Raw genomic sequence first — 13,421 nt, forward strand, 5'->3', positions numbered from 1 at the left:
GGTAAGCATTTCATGTGCTTTCTTAACCACCTTGTCCACCTGTCCTGCCACCTGGACCTGTGGACATACGCTTCAATGTCTCTCACTTCCTCAACCCCTCTCAATAACTTTCTGATTAGAGTATTCCCTTGCTTTGTTTGCCCACCCCAAATGTATTACCTCTCACATTTCCAGATTGAATTCCATTTGCCACTTCTCCGCCCACTCAATCAAACCATTGATATCATTCCGGAGTTGATAGTGATCCTCTCGACTATCAACTACATCACCAATTTGAGACATCCGCAAATTTCCCAATCATGCCTCCCACATTTAAGCCTAAATCATTAATATATACAACAAACAGCAAGGGCCCCAACCCTGAGCCCTGTGGAACACCATTGGAAACTGTTTTCCAGTCGCAAAAACATCCTTCCACCATTACTCTTTGTTTCCTGTCAGAGTCAATTTTGGATCCAACCTTCCACCTTCCTCTGTAAGCCAAGAGATCTCACTTTCCTGACCAGTCTGCCATGTGGGACCTTGTCAAAGACTTACTGAAATACATGTAGACAATATCCACAGCACTACCCTCATCAATTCGCCTTGTTACTTCCTCAAAAAATTCTATTAAGTTAATAAGGCACGGTCTTCCCTTACCAAAACCATGCTGACTATCCCTGATTAATCCATGCCTTTCCAAGTGACAGTTTATCCTGTCTCTCTGAATTATTCCCAATAATTTGACCACCACCGAAGTCAGACTGACTGGACTATAATTTTCCGGCCTAGTCCTCGCACCCTTTTTAAATAATGCTACAACATTGGCAGACCTCCAATTCTCTGGGATCTCGCCTGTATCTAGTGAGGATTGGAAAATTATCATCAGAGCACCTGCAATTTCTCCCTGGCTTCCTTCAACAGCCTGGGATACAATTCATGGGATTCTGAACTCAGGGCCCACTGCCAGCCAGCACAGGGTTGGCTCCCACTTTTGGTCCTGGTGGTGGGACTTCTCAATATCTGACAAAATTCATCCCAATATGTGCAAAATTGGCACAGTGGTATTGTCAATGGGCCTTACTTTTTAATTCATTCATGGAGGATGGGCTTTGCTGGATGGGCCAGCATTTATTGCTCATCCCCAATTGCCCTTGAGAATATGGTGGTGAGCTGCCTTCTTGAACCGCTGCAGTCCATGTGGTGTAGGTACACTTACAGTGCTGCTAGGAAAGGAGTTCCAGGATTTTGACCCAGTGACAGTGAAGGAACAGCGATATATTTCCAAGTCAGGATGGTGAGTGACTTGGAGGGGAACATCCAGGTGGTGGTGTTCCCATCTATCTGCTGCCTCTGTCCTTCTAGATGGTAGTGGTCATGGGCTTGGAAGGTGCTGTCTAAGGAGCCTTGGTGAATTCCTGCAGTGCATCTTGTACATGGTACACACTGCTTCTACTGTGTGTCCATGGTGGAGAGAGTGAATGTTTGTGCATGTGGTGCCAACAAGTGGGCTACTTTGTCCTGGATGGTATCAAGCTTCTTGAGTGTTGTGGGAGCCGCACTCATCCAGGCAAGTGGGGAGTATTCCATCACACTCCTAACTTGTGCCTTGTAGATGGTGGACAGGCTTTGGGGAGTCAGGTGGTGAGTTACTCATCGCATGGTTCCTAGCCTCTGACCTACTTTTGTAGCCACAGTATTTATATGGCTAGTCCAGTTCATTTTCTGGTTAATAGTATGTTAATAGTGGGGGATTCAGTGCTGGTCATACCATTGAACATCAAGGGGTGATGGTTGGATTCTCTCTTGTTGGAGATGGTCATTGTCTGACACTTTTGTGGAGTGAACGTTACTTACCACTTGTCAGCCCAAGCATAGATATTGTCCAGGTCTTGCTGAGTTTGGACATGGACTGCTTCAGTATCTGAGGCGTCACGAATGGTGCTGAACATTGTAAAATCATCAGTGAACATCCCCACTTCTGACCTTATGTTGGAAGGAAGGTCGTTGATGAAGCAGCTGAAGATGGTTGGGCCAAGGACACCACCCTGAGGAACTCCTGCGGTGATGTCCTGGAGTGGAGCTGACTGACCTCCAACAACCACAGCCATCTTCCTTTGTTCTAGGTATTACTCCAACCAGCAGAGAGTTTTTCCCCCTGATTCCCATTGACTCCAGTTTTGCCAGGGCTCCTTGATGCCACAGTCAGTCAAATGCAGCCTTGATGTCAAGGGCAGTCACTCTCACCTCACCTTGGGAGTTCAGCTCTTTTGTCCATGTTTGAACCAAGGCTGTAATGAGGTCAGGACCTGAGTGGCCCTGGCGGAACCCAAACTGGGTGTCAGTGAGCAGGTTATTGTTGAGCAAGTGCCGCTTTGATAGCACTGTTGATGACCCTTTCCATTAGTTTACTGACGATCGAGAGTAGACTGATGGGACAGTAATTGGCTGGGCTTGATTTGTCCTACTTTTTGTGTACAGGGCATACCTGGGTGATTTTCCACATAGCCAGGTAAATGCCAGTGTTGTAGGTGTACTGGAACAGCTTGGCTGGTGTTGGGGGGGGCGGGGGGGTTTAGTTTTGGAGCACAAGTCTTCAGTACTATTGCCAGAATATTGTCAAGGCCCATAGCTTTTGCAGTATCCAGTGCCTTCAGCCACTTCTTGATATCACGTGGAGTGAATTGAATTGGCTGAAGACTGGCATCTGTGATGCTGGAGACCTCTGGAGGAGGCCAAGATGGTTCATCCACTTGGCACTTCTGGCTAAAGATTGTAGCAAATGCATCATTGAGGATGAGGATATTAGTGCAGCTTCCTCCGCCAGTAAGTTGTTTAATTGTCCACCACCATTCGTGACTGGATGTGGCAGGACTGCAAAGCTTAGATCTGATCCGTTGGTTGTGGGATCACTCAGCTCTATCACTTACTGCTTTTGCTGTTTGGCACACAAGTAGTCCTGTGTTATAGATTCACCAGGTTGACACCTCATTTTTAGGTATGCCTGGTGCTGCTCCTGGCATGCCTTCCTGCATTCTTCATTGAACCAGGGTTGATCCCCTGGCTTGATGGTAATGGTAGCGTGGGGGATATGCCAGGCCATGACATTACAAATTGTGTTCTAGTACAATTCTGCTGCTGCTGATGGCCCACAGAGTCGCATGGATGCCCAGTCTTGAGTTGCTAGATCTGTATGAAATCTATTCCATTTAGCACAGTGGTAGTGCCACAGAACATGATGGAGAGTATCCTCAATGTGAAGGCAGGACGTTGTCTCCACAATAACTGTGCGGTGGTCACTCTTACTAATACTGTCTTGGACAGATGCATCTGTGGCAGGCTGGTTGGTGAGGATGAGGTTCCCCCTCACTGGTTCCCTCACCACCTGCCGCAGACCCAATTTAGCAGCTATGTAACTTAGGACTCGGCCAGCTCGGTCAGTAGTGGTGCTACCGAGCCATCCTGATGATGGCCATTGAAGTCCCCAACCAGAGTGCATTCTGTGCGCTTGCCACCCTCAGTGCTTCCTCCAAGTGGTGTTCAACATGGAGGAGCACTGATTCATTAGCTGAGGGGGGACAGTACATGATAATCAGCAGGAGGTTTCCTTACACATGTTTGGCCTGATGCCATGTGACTTCATGGGGTCTGGCGTTGATGTTGAGGACTCCCAGGGCAACTCCCTCCCAAGTATATACCACTGTGCTACCACCTCTGCTGGGTCTATCCTGCTGGTGAGACAGGGCATACCGAGGGATGGTGATGGTGGTGTCTGGGACATTATCTGTTAGATATGATTCCATGAAGATGACTATGTCAGGCTAAGAGTCCCAACTTTGGCACTAGCCCCCAGATGTTAGTAAGTAGGGCTTTGCAGTCGACAGAGCTGCCTTTGTCGTTTCTGGTGCCTAGGTCGATGTTGGGTGGTCCGTCCAGTTTCATTCCTTTTTTGTGACTTTGTAGCAGTTTGTTACAATTGAGTGGCTAGCTAGGCCATTTCAGAGGGCATTTTAAGAGTCAACCACATTGCTGTGGGTCTGGAGTCACGTGTCGGCCAGACCAGGTAAGGACGACAGATTTCCTTTCCTAAAGGACATTAGTGACCAGTTTGGTTTTTACAGCAATCGACAGTGGTTGTTTCAAGGTCATCATCAGACTCTTAATTCCAGATTTTTACTGAAGTCAAATTCCACCATTTGCTATAGTGAGATTCGAACCTGGGTCCCCTGAGCATTACGCTGCGTCTTTGGATTACCAGTCCAGTGACAATCCCACTACGCCATCACTTCCCCCTTAGTATTCCAGAGATCCAGGTTAATTCTCTGGGCATCTAGGTTTGAATCCCACCAAGGCAGATGGTGAAATTTGAATTCAATAAAAAAACCTGTAATTAAAAGTCTGATGATGACCATGAAACCATTGCCAATTGTCATAAAAACCCATCTGGTTCACTAATGTCCTTTAGGGAAGGAAATCTGCTGCCTTTATCTGGTCTACACAAGGGCAATTAGGGATGGGCAATAAATGCTGGCCTAGCCAGCAACGCCAACATCCCATGAGCGAATAATAAAAATATTGTGCCCAAGAATGTTCATTTGTGTCTTGTGTGGAACTTAGTAATTCACATCTTCTGAAAGCAAGCAAGGGACAGCAGGTAGAGGTTAGCTCAGATGCAGTATCTATTTTCTGGCAGTTCTTAGGTTATAATAAAAAACACTTCATTTTTTTAAATCCCAGTGTCTGGACAAGCCTGGACTCATACTACTTGCAGATCAAATGGTACAGGGAGAGAAGATATAGCAATTATTTTCAATAATAGATATTTCTTTTTAAGCAAAAGAACACAGCTGTTACTGATCTGAAACACTACCTAAAAAGGAATAAAAAGAAAAACATATTTTGAAGTACTTGAGTTGGCTTTGGCATGACATGTCTCTCATACCAACACTTATCCAAAAGATAATTTTAAAAAAAGTAATTTGTTCAAGGCTACAAGATACTCCTTCAGACTGAGCTTTCATTTGCCAATGTTTTCACAAGGATTCAAAATAAAGATAAAGAGAATGTTAGCCATTCTACACACAATACATTTGGCATTTGTTACCCAGTAAGAGCCATTATTCAAAATTCTATCCAAGGTAACTACTATTCAAACCCATGTGCTGTAATATTTTTGGACACATCACCTACTTTTGCAAAATGCCTGACTTTTGCATCCTTGCAGAAATACAGGATTTAAATGATATGTAACAATGCAAATACCATAAATATTCATCTTTAGCAGCTGGGGATGTCGAGTCCATTGTGGACTTTTCACAGTTAGCTGCAAGGAAAGGTGGGGGGGTGGGGGTAGAAAATGCCAACCTGAAATGATTTATTATTTGCTACATTAGCTGGAGCCCTTCCACCCGTTAGCCTAGAACACCTCTCTGAAGAAACAGGCCCACCAGTGACTACAGATGGAAACTTATAATTCTGGAAGAAAAGGGCTTAACAATTGTATTCAAAAAGAACAATTTGCCCTTTAATAGCACCTGTAAAAGTAATAAAATGTCCCAAAATGCTTCACACAAGCGAACAAATAACTCAACGGCAAGTAGTGGTAGGCAAGGATTCAACAATCGTGATCCAGGAAATAATCAAAGAAGCAGCATTCAAGGAGACTTTTGAAAAATTGGAGAAAGATTGCAAACAGGAATGGGTTAGACAGAAGTTTTCAGTGGGTAGGTCCACCGATGGTTAAAAGCACGGCTGCAGAGAAGGAGAGCAGATGCACAGGACACAAGAGCCAGAAGAGCTAAAGGAACATGCTGGAGCAAAAAACTGGAGGTAGGAAGGAATATATAAATGAAATCAAAGATTTTGAAACTAATGTTTTGGAGGATGAGCAGCCAATGAAGGTTAGTGAGGACACAACTGATTGGGCACCAGGCTTAATGTAAGATAGGAAGCAGGTAGCACAATGTTAAATGAGTTACAATTTATAAATGGTGACAGTTAGGAGCTGCTAATGAGGACACTCAAGTAATCAAAGCAAAAAATGCTGGGAAAAGCTCAGCAGGTCTGGCAGCATCTTAAGTCTAAGTCATATGGACCGAAACGTTAACTCTGTTTCTCTCTCCACAGATGCTGCCAGACCTGCCGAGTTTTTCCAGCACTTTTGGTTTTTATTTCAGATTTCCAGCATCTGCAGTATTTTGCTTTCATCCAAGTAATCAAGTCTGGGGATGACAAATGCATAAGTAAGAAAGGGATAAGTCTTTCACTGTCAATAGCATTCAATTAAATTGGATTAAGGTAGTGTTTTGGTGGTGAAAGTAGGAAGTCTTGATGATAGCTTGAAGGTGGAGTTTGAAGCTCAGCTCAGGAGAAAACAGGATAGTAAAACTGTGCATCAGTGGACATATTCTGAGTGAGTTAGCAGGTAAAGGGAGATACAGTAGAGCTGGGGGTTAATGTGTAGGGTGGAATTTTGTCAGTGGCATGCCGTTCCTGATGCTGGAACCAGAAATGGGTGACACTTCCACTCCCTCCCTTTTTCCCATTTCCCACATCATTACAACTTAAATTTAAAGTGCTGGTGGAGTGCACAGGAAACAAATGCAATTCTGTGGTGGGGGATGCTTTTCAGGGGTGAAACCCACTGTCAGCTGACAATGCTGTAGCCGTGGACGGGCTGTCAAAGAGCCTCCTGGCCAAACAGGGAGACTCTGCATCATTGCCATAACTTTCCTACCCAACTCCACTGCTATTAACATAAGACATATTGAGAACACAAAGGTGGCATAGGTGTTTTTCAAATTTATATTTCACTTGTAAATAATTTACATTACATTGGTTTCATTTTACTCATGTGTGCATCATCATTATATATTGAGACCAGCTTAGTCAGAAAGCTAAATGTACTGTCACGCCTCCTGGTTGGCACGTATTGACGGTTACAGGGGAGTTAAAAGCTGTAGCTGTGGAGGAAGCAGTGTGTTTTTTTTGTTCACTCTTTAATGAAGTTCATATTAGTGCCCAGTGTTGTACTCGCCTCTCTGTGGGCCAAGGCTGAGCTTGCAGGCTCAGCTGGCCCTCCTTTCTATGCATTATAAAGCACATTGTCCGAGATCACTCTCAGAGGGTAACTGAAATGTAGGTGAACTCAAAACGCTGTTAGGATTCTGTCAGCCAACACCCTGAGATGGACACACATTTGGACAGTACTGACACCAGAGTTTAGGCCTCTCATTTTCTTACCTTGACAGACTGTCCCCACCACCCCGCAATCAAACCCTGGATACTAGCACTTACCACTTGACCACCCCCCGCCCCCCACACCACCCCCCCCGCCAATGCCCCAACTCTACTCTCTATCCTCCTTGGATTCCTCTTCCATTCCTCCATGCCCCCAGCCCCATTTCACACACCCACCCCCCAACACTGACTCACCTTTGCTAGTCCTGAGCCTCCATGCAAGCTGCCATTGACCTGCTCCCCTCCCTTGTGCCACAGAGTTCAACAACAGGGTTCAATGTTTACCTCGGGCACACTGCTCAAAGCTGACTGGTGCACGCCACCTTTGAACAAATGTGAATCAGGTGCGACGAATTCTTGTGCATTGCTGACTTTATCTTGAAGGTTGGACTTTATTAAAGAACCTTATATATTAATGAGTATTCATAGCATGCAAATGTATTACAGTATGAACCTGCCACAGGCTGATGTGAGGCCTGACACATTGCAAACACATTGCTGACTTTATCTTTCAATCCCAAACCATCGGAAAATTGAAATTTTGCACCCTGCCGAATTCAGTCACCCCATACTCCATATTTACCGTTCTTGCAAGCTCCATAAAATCTCCCCCATAATTTTCGATGAAAAATAAACATACATATACAGTGCATGTTGAATTGAATGAAGTTTGTGACTCATTCAGGACTGATGCTGGCTAAGGTCCCACATAACACAGAGGTGGTAGTGGAGTAAAGGATGGTGGCAAAGACACAGATCTGTCATCAGCATAACAGCGAGTTGACTGGATGCCTGTAAATGATATCAATGCGTTAGCCTGTAGATTAGGACAAAAACCTGGGCCCCGTCCAAGGTGACCATGTAGATGGGGAAAGAGATACCATTTTAGGAGATTTGTTGATTGTGTTGGAACAGATGTATGTGGAACCAAGCTAGGACAATGTCACAGAGCTAGACCACAAAGAAGAGACATGAAAGAAGATAGAACAGTCAACTGCATTACATTTTCAGAGAGCTCAAGGAGAATGAGAAGGGACTCTTTGTCACAGTCATTTGGGATGCCACTGATAACTTTAACTATGGTGGTATAGGCTTGATAAGAAAGTAACAAGATTGAAGGGAATTCAAGAGAATGTGAAAAACAGAGCTGGAAAATGATGGCACTGTTGTGAAAGAATGAGCAAAAGGATTGAGGGTGTGATCTTTGAGAAAACGATGAGAGAAGTGTTGAATGGTGGAAAGGAAGCCAGTGATGATGTCATCTAGCATTGGACTAAATTGTAGCAAATTAAATAGTTCAACATTCAGGAGCTGTGGACCCAACCCTCAGGCCCCAATGATTGCACTTTTTTAATGTCATGCTAAACATTTTTTTTTCAAAGACTGGATGAAGACCTAGATATGAACAGGACTAAAGGGTGAAGATAGAATTGTGGGTAGAGATGATCAAATTAAGAATAGCTCATGTTAACTCCCATATTGTTTAAGACTGAAGGAAATTTCATGCAATTTTTCTTCTGCAGATTAAGCTGGGTAAAACCTTTGAGGGAAAATGAAATGAATAGTTGGAATGCCCTGTTTTCAGTTCCTGCTTTATATTCTTATATGGCAAAGACCTTCCAAGATTCAAAAGAAACTTCAAAGGTGAAATACAGAACAACCTACACATAACCTGGTTGAAAGGAAAAGTGATGAAAATGCCCCCAGTACTTAAACAGGCAAGGGCAGATTCACTTCTAGACAGTGGTTCTGTCAGGCAATATTGTAAAGTATTGATACATGCGCACATGTTCTTCAAATGAAGAAGTGGGCACATGTTGCATTTCAAAAATGGCAAAACTAAAATCCAACATTGGAGCTCCATTCTCCAATCACATTGTCTCCATGAATGCCAAAATATTAGTGGTGGATTTAGTATATTTCATCAACCTTAATTCCACGCATTTCTTATTCTCTCTTCACATGTTAACAAATAGCCTTAATAGAATTCTACTGACAAATGGGGGCTACATTGCAGAGAGTTCTACACAGCTGGGGTGGCAGGTGGGCAAGGGAATTGCTACACAAGTCTATATATATATATATATATATATATATCTTCAATGTTGATTTAAATTGTCTCAGGCACTAACACTGAAATTAAATCACAGCTTTAATGCTCTGTAAAGATGTATCCCCTAGTCTTTGTTGTGAATCTCAGTCATTAAATCTAGTATCTATAACCCTCAACGACTGGAAACAGTCCACTGTTATATACCCTGTCTCATCCTTTCATACTTCATACAACACTTCTTTCATATTTTCACATAATCTCCGATGATCCCATGGGAAAAAAAGTTCTAAATTTTCTTCAAATTTGTATGTTCATCCATCTGGCAGCATCCCTAATCTATATTGTAGTCTCTAACACCTCAAGTACCTCCCTTTAGTATGAAACCCAATACTGGTGTATTAAAGTTTAATCAAAGCATTCTATTACCTCTTGGCTTTTATATTCAACAGCAAGTGATAAAACCTGGAATTAATTACCTTTTTAATGGACTTATCAACCAAGGTGCTGACTTTCATGTCCTGTCAATCTGTATCCCTAAATCCCTTTGCTCTCCCATAGTGATGAGCCTACTTCCATTCGGAGTAAGATTACAGTCTTTTTTAAATACTAAAATACTGTAGAGTTCTTTTTTAAAAATTCTATTTAGGTATTTTATTTTTGCTGACAGTGTGCTCCATGCTTTTATTGTCCACTGATAGTTGGGAGACAACCATGTAATTGTTTATCAAGTAACAAGCAAGATGATTTCTAGAAATTCCTAGGAGCATGGTTGATGTGAACAGTCGGATGTCATCATTTTTCCTATATCTCGACAAATATGCAAATAATGTCCACTCCTGAGTCAATGAATCATCAAATAGTTTGAAACAAGCAACATAAATAATGTAGCAAAGAGGAAGGTTAGTACTCTACGCACTGGAGATTTCTCTCAGTGCTTGAAACATTGCTCACCCTTTCATCCATTGGGACCTTTGAAGTGTCATCTTGGCTGTCCTCAAGTACTGGAACCCTTGCCATTGATAGGCCATTAAGCGCTGCCCACTTCAGTGGCCCTATCTTTTGGGCTTCTGCTGCTGCTAGTTTCTGTTTTTCTAAATTCTTGGGAAACAGAAAAGGCACACACACATCATTGGGGTTGATATTCAAAGGGAAAAACATTCCTGATGTCTTACCTTTTAACAGTCAGTTAAATGTAGGTATTGAACCCAGATTAAAAATAACATTCTTTTGAAAGCGCAATTCTGTAAAATACTGCTCTGTTTACAAACTTAAGCAAATTAAGAGAGAAGTTTAAATTTCTCAGGAAATAAATACAGTAGTCAGATGGTGGTTTGGTTTATCTGGATTAGAATAAATAATTGAAATGACTATGGAGTTAAAAAATGAAGACAAAAGAAAGCTTTTAAAATAGGTTGGGTGCAAACTCAAGAACACACCTGTCCTTGAACAAGAAGTGAATGTGATTCTAATTTTTTTAAACAAATAGATCAGAACTTTTGAAGGAACTATAACATGACGGTTCTATATTTTTTTCTGCTGAAATCCAACACCATTGATTATTTCTAGAAGTAGAGATTTTAATCAAATATCTCTCGATATATCAGAATATTTTTATAATCTTTTACTGCTTTGGCTATGTAGTAGGGATATGCATCAAAACATCTCTAACCTTTTGCTAATTAAATGTAAATTTTATATTCTATCAACTTTCTAAACCAGCTTTTTCTCCAGTTGTGTAAATGCATATCAGTGATACTAAAAAATAAACGAGAATTACCCTCAACATGATTTCCCTTTCCACAATGCTGTCCTCAGTAGAAAACAGTTCAGATACAGGTCTTTCTTTGACCGGCTCCTTTTTGACACGCTCTTTCACACTGGTGAGATCAGGTTCAGAAATGGATGGCCCAAGTGAGGACCCATTAAGTGTCATTTGTTCATTTCGTGAGAAGGTATCTAGTTCAGAACCCGGTAGTTTGGTCCTGACAATAGATTCTGACATTTTAACTTGTTCTTGTCTTAAGGCTCCATTGCTTATACTCTTTTTGTTTCCTGGGTATTCAGGAGGGGGCTTGTTTGGTATTTTTGCCAATGCTGCCTGCAGCTGGGCCCTGTAGTCCATCCTGTCGTTAAATGCTGGTATTTGAACATCATAGTCAGGGGTCTCCTCTTCATCTTCACTTTCACTGCTGTGAATTAGCATTGTGGCATCAGACAGTGTCTTCTTGTGATGGTATGAAGGTTGCTGTTGAATCTCTTGGACCTGCTCCTCTTGGCGTCGTTGATCACGCATGGTGTTCCTACGTTGGGGGACTGAAGCACTTAAAGTTTTCAGTGCCATGGCCTCCATACCACGTACCATGCTGCTGATTACCTCTAGGCTATGACGCTTGTTAACAGCTGCATGATGTTTGGCTGTTGTGAGGGGCTCACTGACCTCCTGCAATGACTGGTGCACCACGGGTGAACTGTCCTCTTGGAATGTCTTCACAAAGAGCTGGACTCTCCGACTGACTAAATCAGGGCTGCTGCCACTAACATACTTGTGGCGGTGACTGGCAAGGTCTGGCGTACTAGTAGCAGGCCGAGGACGTGGGTATGGAGGGGGTGGTCTACAAAAATGATTTCTCAACATATGGGTAGTACTGTAATTTTGAGTACCCTGTAATTGCATATTGGCAAGTTCTGGTGTGCTTACTGTGTGAGAGATTGCACTATTTGCTGTCCGGGTAGGTGCAGGATGGCTGGCATTTTGCTGGGCAGAAGTAGCTACAGGTTTGTTGTAACTGTGCTTTGACCCATAACGAGATGGATATTGGGATCGGTCCCTGATCTCTGGTTGACTGTAAACCATAGGTTCCGGCTGGTTGTATGCATGAGTGTTTCCAATATTAAGATTTCTCAATGACTGGCTTTGACAATCCATATGAATGACGCCTCGCTTCATTTGCCTCATTACAGTTTCATAGTCAGGTGTGGGCCTATATGAGGGCACAATGATTGCGCTGTGCCTGTGGCTGGGGATGTAATCTGCACGCATGATGTCACTTCCAGGGATGCTGAGATTAGAGGACACTGGAGATGCCTGGATGAAGTTTTGTGAATGATTCAATGAGTTCATGCTAGAAGCACTATACACACTACCATTTGGCACAGTTCCATTCATGTAATTATACTCCATTGGACATCTGTCCAAGCTAGACTGAGATCTGCAGTAGAACCCTTCCTCATTACCATGGTAAATACTATCTGTATGAAACAAAGAATGGGCAATTAAAATGATGATTAAAAGAGAGTAATTTAAAACTTTACTAGGCCAAAGGTTAGAGTTGACATCGCAATCTACAATGACGCTGATTTCTGCTACAAATGACTTATAGGAAGACTCTGCCCTATACTGATGGTATGAAGAAAGCACAGTCTCATCATACTCTTCGCCAAATGAATTTGCTCAATGCATTCATTGTATAATCCCACCGAATCAATAGCATACATTCAGAACTCAGATAAAACAGAAGTGAATACAACTAAAAACATACTATTCAAATATGTCTTTCACCAGCAGCCTACTGACATAACGAACAAGGAGACCAGTTTTTTTCCATTCACCCAAATGAATCCGGTTATGATTTGTTCCTTCATCTTCCACATTTTATCCTCCCACCGCCTGAATTTATTGTACCAGATAGTGCCCCTCAAAAATGCTGACCATTCTTGAGAGTTATTTTGGGAGCAAGTTTTGGTAGGTCATTCAATTGCAGGGAGTACCAAAATGAGCTTCATTTGGGTCATGACCTGACATCCATATAAGCATACTTCCAGCAGAAATGCCGCGCCACTAGACATACCAGAAACAAAAGAGTATTACCTTGTGAGGTGTTTGTTTCAGTATAATGCTCTCCATATTGAACGTGCATTGGTGGCATTATAAATGGCTGTTGCCTTGGCTAAAATCAAGCAATAAGAATTATATATGAGAAGCAGCACTACTCGAATTTAAGTAAATTAAAATTAGTACAGTTATTAGTTTCATACAGCAACATCTCTTTCAGGAGCAACTCTGAAAATTGTAAGTACTTAACACCTCTTTTGACGATTAAATCCATTATATTATCACACTATCAGAGGCATCCATTGATCTGCCCCTCTT

At 42.5% G+C, this 13,421-nt stretch overlaps 1 protein-coding gene across 1 annotated transcript in view; it reads right to left on the reverse strand.

The window, feature by feature from the left end:
- LOC121291504 (tyrosine-protein phosphatase non-receptor type 14-like) overlaps positions 1-13,421 on the reverse strand; it is a 277,947-nt gene that overhangs the window by 23,185 nt on the left and 241,341 nt on the right. Inside the window, exons 12-14 of the mRNA XM_041212793.1 lie at positions 13,140-13,218; positions 11,049-12,520; positions 10,223-10,369 (exon numbers count right to left, since the gene is read on the reverse strand). Of these exons, the coding sequence (XP_041068727.1) occupies positions 10,223-10,369; positions 11,049-12,520; positions 13,140-13,218 (1,698 nt within the window). The remainder of the gene's footprint in view (positions 1-10,222; positions 10,370-11,048; positions 12,521-13,139; positions 13,219-13,421) is intronic.

Source organism: Carcharodon carcharias, chromosome 2 (assembly GCF_017639515.1).
Source record: "Carcharodon carcharias isolate sCarCar2 chromosome 2, sCarCar2.pri, whole genome shotgun sequence".
Taxonomy (NCBI): Eukaryota; Metazoa; Chordata; class Chondrichthyes; order Lamniformes; family Lamnidae; genus Carcharodon; species Carcharodon carcharias.